Below are 24,152 nucleotides of genomic sequence, written 5' to 3'. Positions count from 1 at the left end.
GCCCCAGCAAATGTCTATCCTCAATGATTATATTTCCCAGAACTTAAATGAAGTTTATTAAATGCCAGGAACTGCAATAAATGGTTTAAGAAACCCTGGTGGCACAGTGGTTAAGCCCTGGGCTGCTAACCTAAAGTGGTTTGAACCCACCACCAGCTCTGCTGGTGAGAGATGTGTCAGTCCGCTCCCGTAAAGATTTGTTGTTGTTGTTATATGCCGTCAAGTCGGACCGACTCATAGCGACCCCTCCTTGGGTTTCCGAGGCAGTATCACTACGGAAGTAGGTTGCCCCATCTTCCTTCCAAGGAGTGCCTGGTGGGTTTGAACCACCAGCCTTCTGGTTAGCAGTCAAGTGCTTTAGGCACTAGGGCTATCAGAGCTGCTCGGTAAAGATTTAGAGCCTTGGAAACCCTGTGGGGCAATTCTGTCCTACAGGGTTGCTAAGAGTCTTAATACACTTCACGGCAGCGGTTTTTGTGCGAAGAGGTTTACCTTGTCCCCGCCCCCTTCACGCTCACTTTCTCCTCCGCTGGGAGTGGGCGTAACTAAGGCTGTCTTTTTTGTGTATTCTTTGGTCGAACGCTAGGCCCTTTACTGCAGAGTCCCGCTCAAGCCACGCCCCCACGTAGTCCACAAGAAGGCTGCCTATTGTAACGCGGGGCGATCGAGGCGGGCTTCTTTCTAGGCTCCAGACGAATTCGACAACGGTCCGGGCGTGGCGCGTGAGCCGGCGTGGGGAGCTACTGCCCAGGTGTCAAGGAGCGGGTGAGAAACGCCTGCAGTCCTTCTCTGCGAACCCGGCGCCCCGCCCCCTCTGCACGCAGGCTGTGTGCGAGCTCGCGCCCGCGCGCGCCCGCCGGAGCCTCGGAGAGGCCAGAGGAGACGGGGCGGGCGGAGGCTGGCCTGTTGAGGTACGAAGGGAGGAGGTACGAGGGGAGGAGCGCGAGCTGCCGCCGCCACCACTGTTGCTACTGCCGAGGGGAGAAGAGCATGTCCGCAACTCGAGCCAAGAAAGTGAAGATGGCCACCAAATCATGCCCCGAATGCGACCAACAGGTGGGCGCCGGGGTTCAGGCGCGCGAGCCGGCGGGGCGGTGGCGCGCGAGCGAAGGGCCGTTGCCTGACTGCCGTTAGCTCTAAAACGCATACCTCGCCGGGGTCTCGGCGGCCGTGCGGGTGGGTCGGCCCTGGGGTGATTAGTGAGGTAGTCTGGAGCGAGTCTGGCTGAGCCGAGGGTTGCCCAGGAAACGCCACGGGCCGCAACCCAGCCGGTGTCCACTTGGTGGCGGCCAGACGGGCAAGTCCCTCCTTCCTGTGACCCAGCTGCGTGGAACCTCCCCGAGTCGCCTCGCCTGCCCTGGGTGACACTGGCGGGAGCCTGGGGGCAGCGGCTCAAGTTGACGAGTACGGTCCCTTCTAGCCCCCTCTGCCCCGAAACGAATGCCTGATGTGTTCTAGATCAAGGCCGGGCCCCTGGCCCGGAAAACCCATTCCTACCGTGCAGGGTTGCTTTGTTCGATTTCATGTGTGCAGTGGACCCCCACCAACTGTCTCCACCCGGTTTCCCACCAGAGGAGGTTTAAATGCAGTAAGAAAGGGCCGCAGATATGATTTAAAGTTTTGGTGAATTTGGAAGTCTTTTTCAAAAATGAATTTATTATATTTATGTAACTATGTTTGTTACATTTTTGATAAGTAAATGTAAACCTGTTCTTTACATTGTTTTAAATAAAACATTGACTAACATCCTTATTGAAGCCTCCCCCCACCTTGAAAATATAAATTGGGCATGCTATAAATTTGGCATTCCTGCCTCCAGATCTTTTAAAATATTACATATACTTTCATAAGTATTGAATGACTGCTTTCTACGCTGAATTCATATCTTAGCTGAATTTTTAAAATCCCTTTTACTGTTTCCTATGCTTAAACATAAGATTCCTCAAAGAACAGACATTTTTCTAAACCTTAGGATGCATTGAGCTAAAACTCCCTCAATTAAAACCATTCCTAAGGCCCTCTTTTATGCCAACATACAGATCTGAGTGCTTTTCCTTTTACATTGTGTGAATTTTCTTTTCAAAATGACTACCTCTGCCTCCCCCCCCCCTTTTTTTTAAAAATTAAGAGTCATTTGAAATGACTGTGGAGACTTTTTTTTAATAAGCTAACTGTAATGGGTTCTTTAGGGAGCAATCTTGTGGGTTGCCCAAATCTGTTACATGTTTTTATTGAATATCTTTTATGGTCAGTGGTACATTTTGTGGATCAGAGAAATATTGTACAAGGAGCATATGGTTAATAAACTACCCTACAGGATGCAGTATTAAAACAATTTACTCATGTTTTCCAAAGTAAAGAGTTATTTCCATTCTAGTTATTAAATTTATCAAATCCTGACAAAATGGTCTTTGAGATTTGTCTTTTTTTTTTGTGGGAGATTATTACAATATTTAAATCATTTCCATTTGTTGTAGTTAATTGTGTAGGAGTATAAGGTTTATATGGTATGCATTATGCATTCCAGTTTCTGGAGGGCACAAGTCATTGCAAATTCTGACCTTATTTTACTTGGCATAAAATAACCTTTCAGGAAAAAAAAAAACAAAACCTGTTTTTAATATCCTGGTTAAAGAAAGAGAAATGGAAAATAAACTTGTAGAAGTTCCTACAACTGTTCAACCAGACATTATGAGCATTTTATTTGGAAAGATTGTATTAATTTTGTTACACGCACATACACATTCTTTTATATAAAATTAGCTAATACATAATTTTAATGTTGCTTTGTTTTTTATTCTAAATGCTTAAGGTAATATGACATATGTTGTTGTTATGTGCCCTCAAGTTGGACTCAACTCATAGCAACCCCTCCTTGGGTTTCCGAGGCAGTATCACTACAGAAGTAGATTGCCCCATCTGCCTTCCAAGGAGTGGCTGGTGGGTTTGAACTGCCAGCCTTCTGGTTAACAGTCAAGTGCCTTAGGCATTATGCTACCAAAGCTCCCAATATGGCATATAAGAAAACTAATTGATATTTTGGTAATTTTTAAAAGTGAATTTTCTTTTAGTAAGAATAACTGAAGTTTAGTAAGAATAACTGAAGAAAATAGTAGATTCATTTTATAGTGTAATTTTAGTTTTCTCATTACTTAAAGCTACAAGCTGCTTTTAGTTGTAATCTGGAAAAGTTGTAATCCAGAAAGACTTTTTAAAAAATGTATTGTGCCTGTATATATAACAAAGTTTTGTCATTTTAACCCTTTGTAAGTGCACAATTCAGTGACATTAGTTATGTTCGCTGTTTTGCAACCATCACCACTATGTCCAAAAGTTTTTCATCACCAAATACAGAAACCCAGTCCCTGTTAAGTAATCATTCCCCATTCTTTCATCCCTCAGCCCCTCATAACTTTTGTCTCTGTGCCTTTGCCAATTTTAGATTTTTTGTGTAAGTGGCATCATATAATATTTGTCCTTCTGTATAGAAAGACATTTTTTTTGACAACTTATTAAAATACTGTAATTTTAAATTGCCTGAAGAGTATTAAATTAGGATTTAGTTACAGTTTTATTCATAAATGTGGAATTTGAAGTTTGAGACCTTTCCCCAGTTGAATAGATATAATATGCTCTGTGTGTGTGTGTGTGTGTGTGTATATGCATGCATGCATGCATGTGTGTTGTTTAGTTTAAAAACATGGGTACAAAGACCAGCATACAAGAAAGTTATAGCATCTCTTTTGCAGGAGTTTATTGAAAATGTAGTTTCAAAACATCTAAACCGTAATATTTTTCATTTTCAATTTCATATCCATTAACCACTGAAAATTTACTGTGTGTAGTATTCATGTTCTTGTCAGTTTCTGGTATCTTATGTATATTTTGCCTTAAATTTTCTTAGCAGATTTTTTTGTTTCTTTTTCATTTAAAAGTTTTATGGGCCATATAACAAACACTTCTGCTATGAGTGAGTTTGGTTCTGTTAAGTAGGAAAGAATATAAATAGTTTCTGTATAAAGTGGTTATTTTAGAGCCTTTTAAATATAGGACCAGGGTTATTTCACTGCAGCTTTTTTCTGATTTTACTTGTAAAACATAGAAGCATTTTAAATTCACTTTTTAAGGAATGAATTGATGTAGTACACCCATAATAAACCTCAGTAACAGTACTTTGGATTTATTTTTTCTTTTTAAAATTCTAAAAGTATAAAATTAGAACTCTTCATTGCTACTCTCTTTAGCATTATTAACTGAAATTTGAAGGAAGTTTAGGGTGTTTGTTTAAAATAAAAATTGTAATTAAGAGATTAATATTACTAAGTTGTCTAATTTATTTCATAGTTGTTTTTATAGGATTTGGATTGTTGTGGTGTCCCCTTCTCTTTCGTTTTTACTTTCCATTATAAAAACAACCTCTAGAATGAATTAGCTCAGACACCTGAATGTTTCTTGAGCCTAAAACACTTACAGTTAAGGGATGAAAATCACTCTGTCAGTTGAATTAGTCATTGTGGATACTGATTTCAAAGCCAAATATGGCTTTCTCATCTAACTGCAGCATTATCTGTTAGCTCTGGATATGATGCTATAATTTTCTTGTATATAAGACAGAAACCTATTATTTTAAATGTATTGCGTTTCAATAGCAGGAAGAAAATACTTGCTAAGTAACAAAGGAACTGTTGAATATGAACATTGTGTTTTGGATAGCATTAATTTTAAAACAATTTATATTACTGTCAATGTCCTTAATGATATGTTTAGGTGTAAAGGAAATGAGTCAGTACCTTTGAGCTTGGTTTTCTGTGAAGATGTGAAATTAAAAAACAAATAAACATCTATTTGTAGCAGATTTTACACTATTAAACATACACACAATGTTATATTTTCATATTTGAAGGAACCATTTGTGTTATTGGACCATATTTGGAGTTAAATTATTTATATAGGATTCATTGTTTTCTTAAATACAAACTAGAGATCTTTTGTACAATATTTTTATGCAAAGGAGACAAACTCTTCTGCCAAAATTTCAATTAGCTTAATTAGACCAAGTATTTATATACTAGGATATGAAGCATTTTGTACATACATGGATAAAAAGCTTTATAATTATAACTAAACTTTTATACAAGCAGAACAATAGGCAAATGGAATTTATTTTACAAAGGGAACTGCAATTTTCTGACTATAATTATTCTGTGAGTACTATTTTGTTGAGATTAATTTCTGGCTTTTGGTGCTTATGTCTTAATTCCATGGATCATTAAGGTTAGTATTAGTGAAATGATTATGGAGGAAAATGTCTTTAAATTTTTCCAATGACTTTCAATAAATTTGCATTTAAAAAATACATTTGAGCTCATGGACTGCTTGAAACAGAGAACCGATACCTAAAAAAAATCCCTTTGCCATTGAGTCAATTCCAACTCACAGCAATCCTATAGTCAGAGTAGAATCCCACAGGGTTTCCAAGGCTATATATCTTTACAGAAGCAGTGAGCCACATTTTTCTCTCATGGTGTGGCTAGTAGGTTTAAACTGGCAAACTGTTGGCAGCTGAGTGCTTTAACCATTGTGCCATCAGGGCTCCTTTGAAACAGAATGGAGCTGTATATATTTTATAGATGAGGAAACAGATGTCTGAAGAGCTTGAATGTTTTATCCAACGTTATTCCTAAAACTGAGACCAAAAGAACCTAGATCTGAAAAACTTTCTTTTACATTCTCTTTTGGTTGTATTATACTTTTGCCCCTCTGATTGTTGGTAACTAGTCTTTTTCTGTCGGTGGTATTGGGCATCTCCCCTTCTCATGCTAGAGCCTGGAGATCATTTTCCCAAATTGTCCAGCTTTATCCCCAGTGGTCAGTTCAGGCTTAAGCCTTGTTTTCCTCTGTTGGAAATGTCTGTCAAATTACCTTTTCTCTGTTTCCATTTTCTTTTTCCTTTTCTTTTATTGTGATTTGGGTGAAAATTTACAGAGCAAATTCACTTTCCATACAGCAGTTCACATGCACTTTGTCTCATGACACTGACTACAACAGCCCCCTCCCACTTCCTCCCGACAGTTACCTCTTCCTGTGTCCATCCCTTCATGCACTCCCGCCCGTCTCCCTGTGCATACACAGCCTTTCTTTCTCCCATGATTGTTCTCTCAAAGGAGTGTATCTACCCTCAGGTAAATGTTCAACTCATATGCCTATCTTTTGTTGGGCTGGAAGCCTCAGGTGTGGGTTCAATTCCAGACCTCAAAAGTAGCTAGGGACCATAGTCTCAGTGGTTCCACCAGGCTCTATCAGACCAGCAAAACTGTCCCTCCCTATTTTTCCCCCCAAATGATTTTGAGTTTTGTTCCACATTGTTCTCTGTCTTTATCCATGGTCTCCTACATAGATCCACCCCCCCAGGGGTTGACAGTGGTAGCCGGGCACCATCTAGCTCTTCTGGTCTTATAGTCATATAGGCTGCAGATCGCATGGTGTACCAGTCGCTAGGACTAATTGTTTCCATGAGTCTTTGGTTTTCTTCATTCTTCTTTGCTCTGAACGAGGAGCGACCCATGTTACATCTAAATGACTGTTTGCAAGCTTTTAAGATCCCAGTCGCTACTCGCCAGAGTAGGAGGTAGAACAATGTTTTGTGTAGTATGTTATGCCAGTTGAACTTGATGTCCCCTGACTATGGTCCCAAGCCCACAGGTTCAACTCCTTGGTCCCTCTGGGTAGCTGGCTGTGCCTAAGAAGTGACTGCAACCTTGTCCCTTGTCAGCTCTACTATACACCTGGGAATTCTTACAGAATATACAAATACACTTGCAGGACCACCGTCTGCCAACTCTATACATGGTCTTGGGTACACTCCCCGCTTCATAGACATACCTAATAGTTCAGCCTGTCCACCCGTCTATCCACCCATATACCCAGGTTTGCCTTCACTAACAACGCAGTACTGTTTGGGCAAAAGGGTTCATCTTTGTTGTCTGTGCCTCCCATGTACCTCTCTCTGTCTTCCTCTTCCTCAGTGCCACCATGTTGATCACTCACATTTGGTACATTGCCCTTCTCTTCACCCAAATCAATACTTATCTCTACCTATCTAACAGTGTTCCCTACCCTACCCTCCTGCTCCTGGTAACCAACAGAGAAAAAATTTCCTTCCATATGTAAACTGTTCCTTGACTTTTACCATAATGGACTAATACAATATTTGTCCTTCTGTGATTGACTTATTTCACTCTGGTAGCATAGTGCCTAAGGTACTTGACTGCTAACCAGAAGGCTGGAGGTTCAAACCCACCAGCCACTCCTCGGAAGGAAGATGGGGCAATCTACGTCCGTAGTGATACTGCCTTGGAAACCCAAGGAAAGGTTGCTATGAGTCAGTTCCAACTTGATGGCACATAACAACAACAACGTCCTCCAAGTTCTTCCACGTTATGCGGTGTTTTGCAGATTCTAGGTTATTCTTTAGGGTTGCAAAGTATTACATTGTGTGTATGTACCATAGTTTGGTTATCCATTCCTCAGTTGATGGACACCTAGGTTGTTTCCATCTTTTGGCTATTGTAAATAGTGCTGCAGTGAATGGGTGTGCATATGTCTGTTCTTGTCATGGCTCTCACTTCTTTAGAATATATACCTAGTTAAAGAATGGCTGGGTCAAATGGTATTTCTAATTCTAGCTTTCTGAGGAATCGCCATAGTGCTTTCCACAGTGGTTGTACCATTTTACAGTCCCACTAGCAGTGTACGAGTGTCCCAATCTCTCCGCATCCTTGCCAGCATTTGTTATTTTGTGTTTTGTTGAACTTTGGTGCTAGTGCTGGAGCAAGATGTTTTATTTTGCATCTCTCTAATGGCTAATGATCGTGAGCATTTCTTCATATGTTTGTTGGCCACCTGATGAACCTTGGTGAAGTGTCTATTTGTGTCTTTTGCCCATTTTTTAATTGAATTTTTTGTCTTTTTGTTATTGAGGTGTTGGAGTTTTCTATAAATTCTGGAGATAAATCCCTTGTCAGATATGTCATTGCCAAATATTTTTTCCCAATCTGTAGGTTCTCGTTTGACTCTTTTGGAGAAGTCTTTGGAAGCACATAAAAATTTAATTTTTAGAAAGTCCCATTCATCTAGTTTCTCTTCTGCTTTTGTGTATTTTAGGTTATGCTTTATAGTCTATTTATGCCATATATTAGGGCCCCTAAATTTGCCCCTGGTTTTTCCTTGAGGAACTCTATAGCTTTAGGTGTCACATTTAAGTCTTTGATCCATCTGGAGGTAGTTTTTGTGTATGGTGTGAGGTACAGATCTTGCTTCATTTTTCTGCAAATGGATCTCCCGTTTTTGCCAGCACCATTTATTAAACAAACTTTCTCTTCCCCATTGAATGGATTTTGGCCCTTTGTCAAAGATCAGCTGACCATAGGTCGATGGATCTATTTCATTTCTGTGCCACTGGTCTATGTGTCTGTCATTATACCAGTACCAGGCAGTTTTGACTACTGTGACTGTATAGTAGCTTTTGAGATCCAGCAGTGTGAGACCTCCTACTTTGTTCTTCAATAGTGCTTTGCTTATCCGAGGTCTCTTTCCTTTCCATATAAAGTTAGTGATTTGTTTTTCTGTATCTTTAAAAATCTATTTCCGTTTTCACTGTTCCAGTTGGGCCCTTTTAATCTACTGCTGGTAATACTTCAGTGGCTTCCTAACCAATCATTCTTTCCAATTTTGTCCTATGTCAAGCTAACATTTTAGGAAATGCTACTTTTTTTTCCCCCATCCTTCCCCTGCCTCTGACCCTATTAAAGTTTTCTATTGATCATAAACATCAACACATATTTATCATGTATTTATGGTATGCATGCTATTATTGAGCACTCGGGAAAAAGTTTGAAGATGTATAGGATGTGATACCTGCCTCAGATAAATTGTTATGAGGAAGTTGGCGTTTAAGTACTTCAAGCAGTTTATCACTAAGTTGAAGAGACCATATAAACATTAAGAGATTTAACAATAGAAAACTGGTAATAATATATATATATTTTTTTTACAGGTTCCTGTTGCATGTAAATCGTGCCCCTGTGGTTACATATTTATTAGCAGAAAACTTTTAAATGCAAAACATTCAGAGAAATCACCATCTTCTACAGGTAATTTGTGAGAGTTTACTAAACTTCTAGCTTTTTGATATAAAAGTTTTAATTTTTTTTGTGAATTTATTATTTCCATTTTTTTCTAGTGAAGTTGAAACTTAAAAATCTATTGAAGTATGTCTTTGGCTTTTATTAGGTATTGTAAATTTGACACTGGTTTATTACATTTAAATGTTACCTCCTTTACCAAGCTCACAAAGCTTATAATAATTTATTTTTTTGGAGGATAGGGTGCCACTGAAGGGTTTTAAGCAAGGGTGTATGTAACCTGATCTTATCCTTGTTTTATATTTTAATATAGCTTTGTTAAGATGTAATTGACATATAATAAACTGCACATATTTTAAATATACAGTTTGGTAAGTTCACCACAGTCAAAGTAAAGAGCCTGCCTATTCAATATCCACAAAAATTTCCTCTTACCCTTTTGTAATCCCTCCTTCCTGCCACCCTCATGCCAGAGAACTACTGCTCTGATTTTTGTCTTCTTCTAGAACTTTATATAAATGGAATAATGTATGTCTTCTTTTTTTGTCTGAATTCTTTGAGCATAATTGTTTGAGATTCATTCATGTTATATGTATCAATAATATTCATTCTTTTTTATTGCTTAGTAGTAGTATCTGTTGTATATCTACACCACAATTTATTTATCCGTTCACCTGTTGATAGATATGATAGCATCTCTAACGATGCTAGTAAAACATTTTTAAAGGTTTTTATTTTTAAACTAGTGGCTGTGGAAAAATACAACTTGATTTTGGTATAAAAACAACTTTTAGATGTGTTGATTATTTTTCACAGTTCCGTGATTCAGTATACCTAAAAAAATTGCTAGTTTTACTTTGTTTAAATTTGTCGCTCTCCCATTAATGTAGATGTGTTGAATTTATTCAATGGATATGTTCATGAAAAGATGACATTTTTTATTCTTTGATAAAATCAGAACTTCATATAGTATTGATCCCAAAATAAGAGTAGATCATTTACAAATATTTCTTGCTATAAGCCAATCACTATTCTAAACCTAAAGGCCCCTGGATGTTGCAAATGGTTTATGCTTGGCTGCTAACTGAAAGGCTTGCCTTTTGAATCCATCTAGCGGTGCTGTGGAAGAATGGCCTGGTGATCTGTTTCCATTAGATTGTTGTTGTTGTTGTTGTTGTTTGCCATCTAGTCGGCCCCGACTCATAGCGACCCCTCTTTGGGTTTCTGAGGCAGTATCACTATGGAAGTAGAAATGCCCAACCTTCCTTCTGAGGAGTGGCTGGTGGGTTTGAACCGACAGCCTTCTGGTTAGCAGTCAAGTGCCTTAGCCACTATGCTACCAGAGATTACAGCAGTTGAAAACCCTATGGAGCAAAGTTCTGTTCTGAAACACATGAGGTCACCATGAGTCGGAATTGACTCCACACAATGGATTTGGTTTATTGCTTTATTCTAAACTTTGGTCATAAAGCAGTGAATCTAGTACCAAGATAGGTTCACTGCTGTCCTGGAGCTTACATTCTGGTTGGGAGAAGATAAACAATGAACCAATAAACAGAGAAAATGTCAATTTGTGATAAATGCTTTGTTATGTAAATGCAACCACTGCCCTGGAGTGGATCCAACTTATAGCGACCCCTCCTTGGGTTTCCGAGGTGGTATTGCTACAGAAGTAGATTGCCCAACCTTCCTTCTGAGGAGTAGCTGGCTGGTGGATTTGAACCCCAGCCTTCTGGTAAGCAGTCAGATGCCTTAGGCACTGCACCACCAGAGCTCCCAAATTAAAATATGGTGCTGTCCTAGCATGTGACTGGAAGGCTCCTTTCAATTGGATTGTTAACGAAGGCCTCCCTGAGGAGGTGACATTTAAGCTGAGGGCTTGATAGGAAAATGGAGTAAACCATGAAAAGATTAGAAAGAAGAATTCTTGGCTGATGAGATAGTAAATGCAGAAGTTCTGGGGCTGGAAAAAGCTTGGCATATTTTAGGAACAAAAAGACCAGTGTGAGTTGAAGGGTAGCCAGTAAGAGGAGAAGCATATGGGAGATGAGGTCAGATGGATAGGCAGGGACCAGATTATATAGGGCTTTGTAAACCAGAGTAACAGTTTAGTGTTTTCTTCTTAAGATGTGATGTGGGATAGGGAAAAGGGGAATGGAATACTCTGATTAGGATTTTAGCTCATTCTGGCTACTGTGTAGAGAGTTGTTTACAGAGGTACAACAGCGGAAGTGGGCTCTTGCCGTTAGGATAACTGAAAGAAGATGATGATTTAGAAAAAGAATGGTTATAGTAGTAGGTGATTCAATAATTAATTATACCTGTGAGAGGTCTGTTATCTAGGTCTCTTTAGAAGTGGTAAGAAAGCTGTTTAATTCCTTTTCTGCTTCTGTTCAGTTTATTCCCTTTTCATCATGAGAACGGACTTAATCCATTGGTTCTTAAAGGCAGTTGCTGGATTGGCTATATATTAGTCATCCAGACAGCTTGTTAAAAATGGATTCTTAGCTCTTATTCTCTGAGAGTTTGATTCAGATATGGGAACCCTGGAATAAAGATTGATTAAGTAGACATTTTGGAGTGACGTCAGCTCAGTGCTAAGTCCCCAAAGATGAATAAAGACATGGTTTTTATCCTTAATGGGACAAAGTGTTACGGTTTATTTTGTTAATTCAGCAGATATTTATTGAACCTGTTCCTGTTACCAGTGATTCAGGTGAGAAACAAGGTAAGGAAGAAACTGAGCAAAGTTAGAGAGGAGGGATAGATACTACAAGACAAGTGTTAAGGAGTCAGAACAAGTTCAACCAGAGAAAAGAATTTAGAATGACTCACAGATTTCTGACTTGGATTACTGGTTAGAAAGGGAATATAATAGTGTTTTTTTTTTTTTTTTAATGTTATTTTACTTTGTTGTTGTTGAGAATATACAGAGCAAAACATACACCAGTTCAACAGTTTCTTCACGTACAATTCATTGACACTGATTATATTCTTCAAGTTGTGCAACCATTCTCACCCTCTTTTTCTGAGTTGCTTCTTCCCCATTAACACAAACTCACTGCCCCCAAGGTTCCTATCTAATCTTTCCAGTTGCTGTTGACAATTTGATCCCATAGAGATAGTTCTTAAAAGAGCATGATGCTCAAGGCAGACCTTTTTTTAAAATTTTAACTAGTTAAGCTAAACTATTATTTGGTTTTAAGAAGACTTCAGGGTATATTTTTAGTTTAAGTTTTAAAGATTATCTCAGGGCAGTAGTTTTAAGGGTTCATCCAGCCTTCATGGCTCCAGGAAGTCTGGAGTCCGTGACATTTTGCAACTATATTCTCCATTTCCCTTCTTTTCATCAGGATTCTTGTATAGAATCTTTGATCAGAATGTTCAGAAATGGTAGGCAGGCACCATCCCGTTCTTCTGGTGTCATGGCAAAGGAGGCAGTTGTTCGTGGAGGCAATTTGCCAAACTTTCCATTTCTTCCTCCTATTCCTGATGCTCCTTCCTCTGTTGTCCTGGGAGAATGGAGACCAATTATTGTATGTTGTATGGCCTCTTGCAAGCTTTTAAGACCCCAGGCATTACACATTGAACTAGGAAGTAGAACAGAGGCACTAAACATGTTATTAAGCCAATTAACTGGGATGTCCCATGAAACCATGACCCTGAACCTCCAAACCAACAAACCAAATCCCATGAGGTTTTTGGTTGTACATAAGCAGCCTCAGTAACTATCCTTTCTTTTTCTTTTTTGGTCATTGTAAACATATATACCACACAACTTTTAACAATTCAGTTTTTTAAAGGTGTACAACTTACTGACAGCAATTAAAATAATCACTGTGCAACCCTGCACTTAATCAACATACCTCCATCACTGTGAACCCCTCCCTTCCTTCCTTCATCCTGCCCCTGATAACCACTAATAAAGTTTCTTGTCTATACATTTGTCTTTTCTTGAGAAAACAAGGTCAACAAACAAAAATCAGTTGAATTTCTCTACACCAGCAATGAGAAATCTGAAAGGGAAAATGCAGAAACAATTCCATTTACAATAACATCTAAGAGTAAAACACTAGGGATAAATCCAGGATATGAGGGATTTATACAGTGAAAACAATAAAATACTACTGCAAGATTAAAGGAGACAAATAAATGGAAAGATGTTCCATGTTCATGGATTGGGAGAGTTAATATTGTTAAGGTGTCAGTATTACCCTAAGTGATATTTAGATTCAATGCAATCCTGATCAAAATCCCAGCAGTCTTCTTTACATAAATAAAAAACCTAATCCTCAACTTTATATGGAATGGCAATAGGTTGTGAATAGATAAAGTAATGTTGAAAGAGAAGAACAAAGTAGGAGGACTCACACTTCTTGATTTTAAACTGTAGTGTACAGCAACAGAAGCTCTGGTAGCAAAGTGATTAAAACATTTGGCTGCTAATCAGAAGGTTGGCGATTCAAACCTACCAGCCACTCCACAGGAGAAAGATGAGGCAGTCTGCTTCTGTAAAGATTTACAGCCTTGGAAACCTTGTGGGTCAGTTCATCTCTGTTCTATAAGTTCTCTGTAAGTTGGAATTCATTTGATGGGAAGGCAGTGGTTTTTATTTTTTTGGTATACAACTACAGTATCAAAACAAAACAGCCTGGTACTGGTATAACAATAGACATAGACCAATGGACTGGAACTAAGAGTCCAAATATACACCCATACATCTGTGGTCACCTGTTTTTTGACAAGGGTGGTAAGTCCATTTGATGAGGAAAGAAGAGTCTTTTCAATAGATAGTGCTGGGAAGATAGGATTTCCACATGCAGGAAATGAAATAGGATCTATCCCTCACATCATACACAAAAACAAAGAAATGGATTAAGGACCTAAATGTGCAAACTATAACTATGAAATTCTTAGGAGGAGAAGCAGTGCTGTCAGGCCTAGCTTTTAACAATGCATTATCCAATATAATAACAGATGCACAATCAGCAAAAGAAAATAAATAGATCTCATAAAAATTAAAAACTTTTGTTCATTAAAAGGCTTTATCAAGAAAGGTAAAGGCAAGCTACTGACTGGGAGAATATCTTTGGAAACCATATATCTGAGAATATTCTAATAACCAAAAAATACATATAAAACTTCAACACCTTAACAACAAAAAGACAGATAACCCAATCATAAAATGGACAAAGGACTTGAATAGACATATCACCAAAAGACATTCCATGGCCACCAAGCACATGAAAAGGTGTTCAGCATCGTTAGCCATCAGAGAGATGGAAATCAAAACTATAATGAGATCACCATTTCACTCCTACTAAGATGGCTAAGATTAAAAACAACCACCACCACCACAACAACAAAAAAATAGGAAACACCAAATGATGGTGAAGATGTGGGGAAATCCAAACCCTTACCCATTACTGGTGGGAATGCAAAATGGTGCAGCCAATGTGGAAAACAGTGTAGTCATTCCTTAAAAAACTGAAAGTATAACTACCATATAGCCCAGCAATTCCACTCCTAAGTAGATACCTAAAAGACTTGAAAGCAGAGACTCAAACAGAAACTTTCACTCCAGTATTCATTGTAGCCCTATTCACAGTAGCCAAAAGGCGAGAACAGTTTAAATGCCCATCAACAGATACATGGATGAACAAAATGTGGCACATACATACATTACATATAGTAGGGAAAATGAAATCTTGCTATATGGTGCAGTATGGATGGAGCTGGCAGAACTTATGCGGAGTGAAATAAGCCAATCATGAAAGGATAAAATATTATATAACCTCACTTATATAAGAAGATGAGAAAAGGCAAAATGTATAAAGACCAAAGTTTCTTAGTGGTTACCAGGTGGGAGGGAGGGAAGAGGGGTTCACAGTGATGGAAATATTGTGTTGATTAAGGGTGGGATAGCACAGCCAATTATTATAATTGCTGTCAATAAGTTGTACACCTGTAAAACATTAAATTGAAAATAATTGTGTGATTGATAGGTTTACAGTAACAGCAAAATGAAAGAGTAGATGCTGAGGCTGCTCATGTACAACAGCAGCAGCAAAAAGAAAGGGTGTTAGATTTCATGAAATGCTTTTTCTGCATCCATAGAGGTTGGCATGTGGTTCTTTGTTCTATTGATGTGGTGTGTTACATTAATTCATTTTCTAATGTTGAACCGGGAGCTCTGGTAGCATAGTGCCTGAGGCACTTGACTGCTAACCAGAAGGCTGGCGGTTCAAACCCACCAGCCACTCCTCGGAAGGAAGGTTGGGCAATCCTACTTCTGTAGTGACACTGCCTCGGAAACTCAAGGAGGGGTCGCTATGAGTCGGGGCCGACTCGACGGCACGTAACAACAACAACAACATTGAACCATCCCTGCATTCCTGGAATAAATCCTACTTGGTCATGGTGTATGGTTCTCTTATATGCTGTTTGATTCTGTTTGCTAGTGTTTTGTTGAGGAGTTTTACATCTATTCATAAAAGATATTAGCCAGTACTTTACTTTCCTTGTGTCTTTGTCTGATTTGGTTATGTTTGCTTCATAGATTGAATTAAGAAGTAATACTTCCTTCTCTATATTTTGGACGAGTTTAAACAGAATGGTGTCAATTCTCCTATAAATGTTTGGTAGAATTTCCATCTGGTCCAGGAGTTTTTTTGGTTGGGAGGTTTTTGATCACTGATTCGATGTCTTCACTTGTTATGAGTCCGTTGAGACTTTCTATTTCCTCTTGAGTCAGTTTGAGTGGGTTGTGAGCTTATAAGAATTGTTCTTTTCTTCTAGGTTATCTAGTTTGTTGCCATACAGTTGTTCATATTGCTGTGCTGTAATTATCTTTATTTCTGTTGGGTCAGTTGTAATGTCTCCTCTTTTATTTGCATCTTTTCACTTTTTTTCCTTTGTTAGTCTAGCCGAAGGTTTGTCAATTTTATTTATCCCTTGGGAAGTCTGCCTTGTTGAAATCAGAGCACCCCCTGTGGTATGTTGGCTGAGGGTATAGCTTCCACTGAAGATATCTGCACACAGCAGCCTCAGCAATCCTGAGTACTGACTGAAAGAGGGATAAAGAGATGTGACCTGACTCTTGAGGAGGTCTCTCCTTTTGGTTTTAGAGGCCTGACCTATGGGCTACACAGGAAGGCAGGTAGAGTATTGACTATGAAAGTAGACTCCATGTATGGGCCTTCTGTGGTAATTCAAGGTAGGCTTGCAGCCAACCGTGGCTGGATAGGGGACAAGTTGACACACTCCAAATGGACTCCTGGGAGGTCTGCCTTGTTGATTTTAGGGCAGAAGTTTGGGGTCCTGTCTTGTATAGGCAGGGGCTGTGGTGGTTAGGCAAGCAGGCTCCTTTTCTGGGGCTCCAGCAGCTGGCAGCCCACGTGGTTAGGGAGAGGGGTAGGGATGGTGGGAGAAATGATTTTCTTACTGTATGCGACTTGTGGATCTTTTGATTCTTGACTGTTTGCAGTTTCCTGCTCCCTGATTCAGAGTCTCTAAAAGCCAAGCACCATTTCCTTGTTGTATTATCTTGTTGTATTTGTGGGAGAGGCTAACAGTGATGGTCTGTTTATGCCATTATCTTCTCAGAATTCTCCAGATGATAAATTTTGAGGGAAAGATGAATTTAGTTTTGGATATAATGGTGCAACATCTTCCATGTGGATTTTTTTCTCCCTGCAATTATATATATAGTCTGAAACTCAGGAACAAGCTCAGCTAGAGATAAAGCTTTAGAGCCGTCAGCACATAGATGGTAGTTAACATTATTGAAATATCAATTTGACATTTGAGTTTGTTCTGGGATAATGTAGGATAGAAAGAGAAAGGAGGTCAGAGACTGAACTCTGGCAACACCAACCTTAAAGGGTGGAGGTGGGTAGGCAGTTTGGGTCATTAAGAAGAAATGCCTACTGTAGGAGAAAAGCCAACAGGAGGGTAGTGGTATGTATGCCATGGGAGTGAGGTTTTTTTTTTAATTGTGATTTGGCTGAAAGTTTACAGAGCAGATTCATTTTCCATTCAACAGTTCATACACATTTTGTTCCGTGACATTGATTGCAGTCCCCATAATGTATGGGAGTGAGTTTTAAGAAGCAATTCATTATTACTGTTTTAAATATGGAGCTTCCTAAGGGTTCTGCTGTGTAAAAATGGTGGCCTTTTGATCTTGAGATGAAGATGAAACATTGAAGCCTAGAGATTTCAGGAAGTAGAGAAAGGAACCAGCAAAAGAAACAGAATAGGAACAGGAAACATCAGGAATAGTGGTCTGTGTTGCAGAAACCAGACAAAAGAGTCTTAAAGAAAGGATAAAAGTATTCAAAGCCTATAAAACCATGAAGGAAATCAGAAGACCTGGTTTAAGATTCTGATTCCAGCTCTGTCACTTTCTAAGCAAATAGTTAACCTCCATGAACAGTTAATGTTTACTTATTAGTAAGATTTATATTACCTACTTTATTACCTACTTTAGAGGATTTGGCAAAGAATACTGAACGTACTGTGGACTGCTAAAAGGACTAACAAATTTGTCCTGGGAGAAGTGCAGCGGGAATGTTCCTTGAAAATGAGAATGCCCACACTTTATCTCACCTACTTTGGTCATGTTGTCAAAAGGGATCAGACTCTGGAGAAGGATATCATGCTTGGTAAAGTGGAGGGTCAATGAAAAAGGGGAAGGCCCTCAACGAAATGGATTGAGACAGTGGCTGCAATCATGGGCTCAGGTACAGCAGGGATCGTGAGGCTGGCGCAGGACTGGGCAATGTTTCATTCTGTTGTGCATAAGTCGGAGATGACTTGACGGCACCTAACAACAGCCTTAGAGGATTGATGTGCAGATGAAGTATATTTAACAATGTCAAATATATGTAGATTATGGCAGGTTACAGGTACTCAATAAATACTCATTTATGTAATAGATTAAATTAAATAATAGCTTTTATTTTTTATTAAAAATAAAATTTGCTTTGGATAATCCATACATAGGAAATTAGAAAGAATATTATTTTTAAATTCTCTTCAATTTATTAAGTGCTTGTATAACATTGTCTGGGATCTAGACTATATCAGTTTTAAGGAAAGTAAGTTAGCAGGGAATTTATAGAAGAAATGAAAATGGGTAATATATACACCTATTCCTCACTTATTGACTGTCTTGCTATCTGACATTTCACATTTATGACCATAGTGAAAAATCTACTTCTGACTGCTTTGCTCACTAACAATGTCTGGCAGTAATGAATGCTGAGGTGTGAGATGAGAGTAATGCTGGCTGTAGCTGGTTAAGGTTATGTATCACCTTGACTGAGCCATCATCATTCACAGTGAATGATCTGTCTCTCAATCCGTTGAAGGTACCTAAATATAATTATTTTGAATTCCTATCACTGAGTTCCAATGCTGCTTCCTCCTCAGGGATGTGTTCTGGGTTGGCATCCTGGTCCCTTGTTTCTACTGCTTTGTCTTGCTTCTTTGTGTGGACTGTGATGGTCTCTTGTCTCTGAGACATTGTGACGTTTTTGTGTTTATATTTAATTGGTGACTATATGTTGATGTGATTCACCCAAGGTTTTCCTTTCTTTGTTTTGTTTGGCTGTATCTGAGTAAACAAGGTACGGTGCTCTTCTGTTTGCTAGTTGGCAGCACTTATGCATTCACTACCAGTCTCTTAGGAGCTGTGGTAGCATAGTGCCTAAGGCACTTGACTGCTAACCAGAAGGCTGACGGTTCAAACCCACCAGCCACTTCTCGGAAGGAAGGTTGGGCAATCTACTTGCGTAGTGATATTGCCTTGGAAACCCAAGGAGGGGTCGCTGTGAGTCAGGGCTGACTTGACGGCAAACAACAACCACCACCTGTTTCTTCTCCAGTCATCAGCCTCCCATATGTCTGTGCTGTCTTTGGCAAATGGAGCCTATTCTTAGGTCCCTGGAATCTGAATGAGAATGCGGTCACTTGAAATATCCAAAATGGCCACCACTTGTAAACATTCAAAATGGCTGTACCCTCTGGACAGCTGAAAGTCCGCAGCTCGGTTCATCTCCTTTTTTGCTCTTTCCCTTTTCAGTCATCAGCTATCTGTGCATTAGTCCATGCAGCCCTTGGCAAGCAGGGCTGATTTTAGGTTAATTCTCAGGTCCTAACACCACTTGGGAGCTCTGCTGGCATAGTGCCTAAGGCATTTGACTACTAACCAGAAGGCTGGCACTTCAAACACACCAGCCCCTCCTCCGAAGGAGGACTGGGCAATCTACTTCTGTAGAGATAATAGCCTCTGAAACCCAAAAAGGGGTTGCTATGAGTCAGAATAGACTCGCCGGCAGTGAGTTTGGATTTTTTTGGTTTTAACACCACTTGGAAATATTTAGACTCCATGCCATCAGGACAGCTGACAGTGCACAGCTCCATTTATCTCCTTATTCACTGTTTTCATTCAGATTCATCTACTAGTTGGTGTTTAATACAATTCTGTAGCCTTCCTTTCAAATCTCAGGGCTCCAGGATTATCTTCTCTGTGTCAATTGGTCTCTCTTTTCTTTGTTGAAGGTCTGTGTAGCTTGTCTTCCTATTCCACCATCTTACTGGAAGTAATTGCTAACTTTTTCAATTATTTTCAATATTCTTTGCAAACACCACAATTCAAATGCATTAATTGTTCCATGGTTTTTTTTTTTTGTCCATCTTTCCCATGCATATGAGCCTATTGACAATACCATGTCTTGGGTCAGACGCCTTAATCTTCAAAGTGACATCTTTGTTCTTTAACACTTTAAAGAGGTCTTTTGTACCAAATTTGCCCAGTGCAATACATTATCTGATTACTTGACTGCTGCTGTAATGGGCATTCGTTGTAGATCCAAGTAAAATGAAATCCTTGACAACTTTAATCGTTTCTGCATTTATTGTGGTGCTGTTTATTGGTTTATTTGTGAGGATTTTGGCATAATGCCTAAGGCATTTGACTGCTAACCAGAAGGTTAGCAGTTAAATCCCACTAGCCACTCCCTGGAAGGAAGACTGGGCAATCTACTTCTGTAAAGATTTACCACCTCAGAAACCCAAAGGGGGTCACTGTGAGTTGGAATTGACTTGATGGCAGTGAGTTTGGGTTTTTTTTTTGTTTTTTTTTTTTGGTTTTGAGGTGTAATACTTACTGAAGGCTGTAGGCTTTGTTCTTCATCAGTATTTCAAGTCTTCATTTTCAACAAGCAAGGTTGTATCATCTGCATATTACAGGTTGTTGATGAGACTTCCTCCAGTCCTGAGGCTGCTTTCTTCATATACTCCAGGTTTTCTGATTATTTGCTCAGCATACATATTGAATAAGTATGGTGAAAGAACACAGCCCTGACTCACACCTTTTCTGATTTTAAACCATGCAGTATCCCCATGTGCAGTTCAAACAACTGCCTCTTGGTCAATGTACGGGTTCCACATGGGCACAATTAAGTGTTCTGGAATTCCCATCCTTAGCAATGCTATCCATAATTTGTTATGGTCCACACAGTTGAATGCCTTTGCATAGTCCATAAAACACAAACATTTTTCTGGTATTTTTTCCTTCCAGTCAAGACCCATCTGACATCAGCAGTGATGTAACATCCTCTTCTCAATGCAGCTTGAGTATCTGGCAGTTACCTGGCAATATACTCCTGCAACCAGTTTTGAATTATCTTCCGGAAAATTTTACTTCCATGTGATATTAATGATATGGTTCAATAATTTCTGCATTCTTTCTTTGGAAGGGACACAAATAATTGATACCTTCTATTCGGCCAGGTAACCGTCTTCCAGATTTCTTGGCACAAATGAGTACGCTCCTCCAGCAATGCATCCATTTGTTGAAACATCTCAGTGGTTATTCCGTCATATCCTGGAGCCTTGCTTTTCACCAGTTCCTTCAGTGCCACTGGAATTCTTCCTTCAGTACCATTGGTTCTAGATCATATTCTACCTCCTCAAATGGTGGGGCGTTGACCAATTCTTTTTGGTATAGTGATTCTATATTACTTCATCCATCTTCTTCAGATGCTTCCTGCATTGTTCTGTATTTTGCCCATAGAATCGTTCAGTGTTGCAACTGGAGGCTTGAATTTTTTCTTCAGTTCTTTCAGCTTGAGAAATGCTGAGCATGTTTTTCCAATTTGGTTTTCTAACCCCAGGTCTTTGCACATTTCATTATAATACTTGGCTTTGTCTTCTTTGCTCTTTGAAACCTTCTGTTCTGCTCTTCTATGTCATCCTTTCTTCCATTTGCTTTACTCTGTTTAAGAGCAACTTTCAGACTCTCTTCTGACAACCATTTTGGACTTTTCTTCCTTTTCTGTCTTTTTAATGATCTTTTGCTTTTTTCATGTATGATGTCCTTGATGTCATACCACAACTCGTTTGATTTTCAGTCATTGGTGTTCAGTGCATCAAATCTTTTCTTCAGGTGGTCTCTAAATTCAGATGGGGGATATACTCCAGGTCATATTTTGGGTCTTGTGGACTTGTTTTAATTTTCTTCAATTTTAACTTGAACTTGCATATGAGCGATTGATGCTTTGTTCTCCAGTTAGCCCCTGACCTGGTTCTGAGTGATGACTGAGTTTCTCCATTGTATCTTTCCACAGATGTAGTTGATTTGATTCCTGTGTATTCCATCTGTCAAGTTGTTGGCATATAGTTGCTGTTTATGTGGTTGAAAAAAGCTTTTACAATGAGTAAGTTGTTGATCTTGTGAAATTCTTTCATTTGGTTTCTGGCATTATTTCTCTCACCAAAGCCGTATTTTCCAACTACCAAAGCTTCTTTGTTTCAACTTTTGCATCCCAATCACCGTGAATTATTAGCATAGACTGCATCTTTTGCTTTGGTGATTGGTGCGTAAATTTGTATAATAGTTGTACTAAGTGGTCTTCCTTATAGGCATATGTATATCATCCTGTCACTGACAGCACTGTAGTTCAGAATCAATCTTGAAATGTTCTTTTTGATGATGAATGTGATGCCATTCTTCAATTTGTCATTCCTGGCATAGTAAACCATGTGATTGTGTGATTCAAAATGGCCAATACCAATTCATTTCAGCTCACTAATGTCTAGTATAGGAACTCTGGTAGTGTAGTGCCTAAAGCACTTGACTGCTAACCAGAAGGCTGGCGTTTCAAACCCACCAGCCACTCCTCGGAATGAAGGTTGGGCAATTTAATTCCATAGTGATACTGCCTTGGAAACCCAAGGACGGGTCGCTATGAGTTGGGACCGACTTGATGGCACATAACAACAACAGTGTCTAGTATAGCCATCCTTATATGTTCCATTTCATTTCTGACCACTTCTAATTTTCCGAAGTTCATACTTTGTACATTCTATGTTCCAATTATTAATGAATATTTACAGCTGTTTCTTCTCATTTTGAGTCCTGCCCCATCAGCAAATGACAGTCACAGGCGCTTTACTCCATCCAAGTCATTAAGGCTGACTCTACTTTGAAGAAGCAGTTCTTCCCTGGTTGTATTTTGAGTGCCTTCCAACCTGAGGGACTCATCTTCCAGCCCTGTATCAATAGTGTTTCACTGCCATTCATAAGGTTTTCATTGGCCAGTTTTTTCAGAGGTGGACTGCCATTTCCTTCTTCCTAGTCTGTCTTGTCTGGAAGCTCTGCTCAAACCTGTCCAACATGAGTGAACCTATTAGTATTTGAAATACCCGTGACAGAGTTTCCAGCATCACAGTAGCATGCAAGGCACTACAGTATGACAAACTGACAGGTGAGTGGTGGAGACTACTGATAGGAGAATAAATTGGCACACTTTTTTGGAGAGTGATCTGACAATAGTTATTAAAAGTTTTAAATGCATATAATCTAGAATTTAAATGCATATAACCTGCGGCAGTGAGCCGCAGGGATCCAGGTGAGGAGAGGGAACTCAGGCACGCCCAAAGCAGCAGGGTGGGAGAGCAGGAAAAAGGGGAATAAAAGCCAGGAACTCAGAGGAGCAGTCAGCTGCAGGGATCCAAGTGAGGAGAGGAACTCACGCACGCCCAAAGTGCAGGGCGGGAGAGCGGGAGAAAGGGGATTAAAAGGCCTAGGAATCTGGACAGAGGAGGAGTCAGCCGCAGGGACCCAGGTAAGGGTGGTATGAGAGGATTCCAGCAGGGAGACAAACTTGTCTGTTGGTTTGTCCTGCCATGGTGACGTGTAGATGTGAGTTTTGAGGCTGAGCCACTGGTGTTTCTAACCCAGTGGGATGCACATGGTGCACAGGTATCAGCCCAGCTTACAGACTGAGACAGACCAGGAAGAAGGAGGAGGCCATCCACTTCTCAAATAACTGGCCAGGGAAAAACCTTATGAATAGCAAAGTAACACTGATACATTACTGTGCAACTTTATGAATAGTCCGGTTAGATTAGAAGGCTCTCAAAATAGGACTGGGAAAGAGCTGCATCATCTGAGTAAACCCAGCCTTACCCCTATGGATAAAGTAAAGCTTTTGAGACCTCCATTTGCTGATGTGGCACCACTCAAATTGAAGAGAAACAGCTCCAGACATCCATTAATCGTCGGAACATGGAGTGTACAAAGTATGAGTCTAGGAAAATTAGAAGTTGTCAAAAATGAAATGGAATACATAAAGATTGATATCCTTGGCATTAGTGAGCTGAAGTGGACTGTTTTTGGCCATTTTGAATCAGACAGCCATGTGATCTACTATGCCGGGAATAACAGTTTGAAGAGGAATGGCGTGGCATTCATCATCACAAAGGACGTTTCAAGATCTGTCCTGAAGTACAATGTTGTCAGTGATAGGATAATACCCACACACCTACAAGGAAGCCCCATTAATACAACTATTATTCAAATTTATGCCCTAACCACCAAAGCCAAAGATGAGGAAATTGAAGAATTTTATCAACTTCTGCAGTCTGAAATTGACCAAACATGCAATCAGGATGTGTTAATTATCACTGGTGACTGGAATGCAAAAGTTGGAAACAAAG

General features: G+C 39.5%; 1 protein-coding gene across 1 annotated transcript in view; it reads left to right on the top strand.

Annotated features, from left to right (window-relative positions):
• The first annotated feature begins 990 nt into the window (after window positions 1-990).
• Window positions 991-24,152, top strand: part of CUNH16orf87 (chromosome unknown C16orf87 homolog) — a 61,134-nt gene continuing 37,972 nt past the window's right edge. Inside the window, exons 1-2 of the mRNA XM_007946813.2 lie at window positions 991-1,056; window positions 9,056-9,152. Coding sequence (XP_007945004.1) covers window positions 991-1,056; window positions 9,056-9,152 — 163 coding nt within the window. The remainder of the gene's footprint in view (window positions 1,057-9,055; window positions 9,153-24,152) is intronic.

Source organism: Orycteropus afer, unplaced genomic scaffold (assembly GCF_000298275.1).
Source record: "Orycteropus afer afer isolate SDZICR_OR568_19922 unplaced genomic scaffold, OryAfe1.0 scaffold00009, whole genome shotgun sequence".
NCBI classification, from domain to species: Eukaryota; Metazoa; Chordata; class Mammalia; order Tubulidentata; family Orycteropodidae; genus Orycteropus; species Orycteropus afer.
The sequence above is the reverse complement of the archived record's forward strand: the minus strand, read 5'-3'. Positions and strand labels throughout refer to the sequence as shown.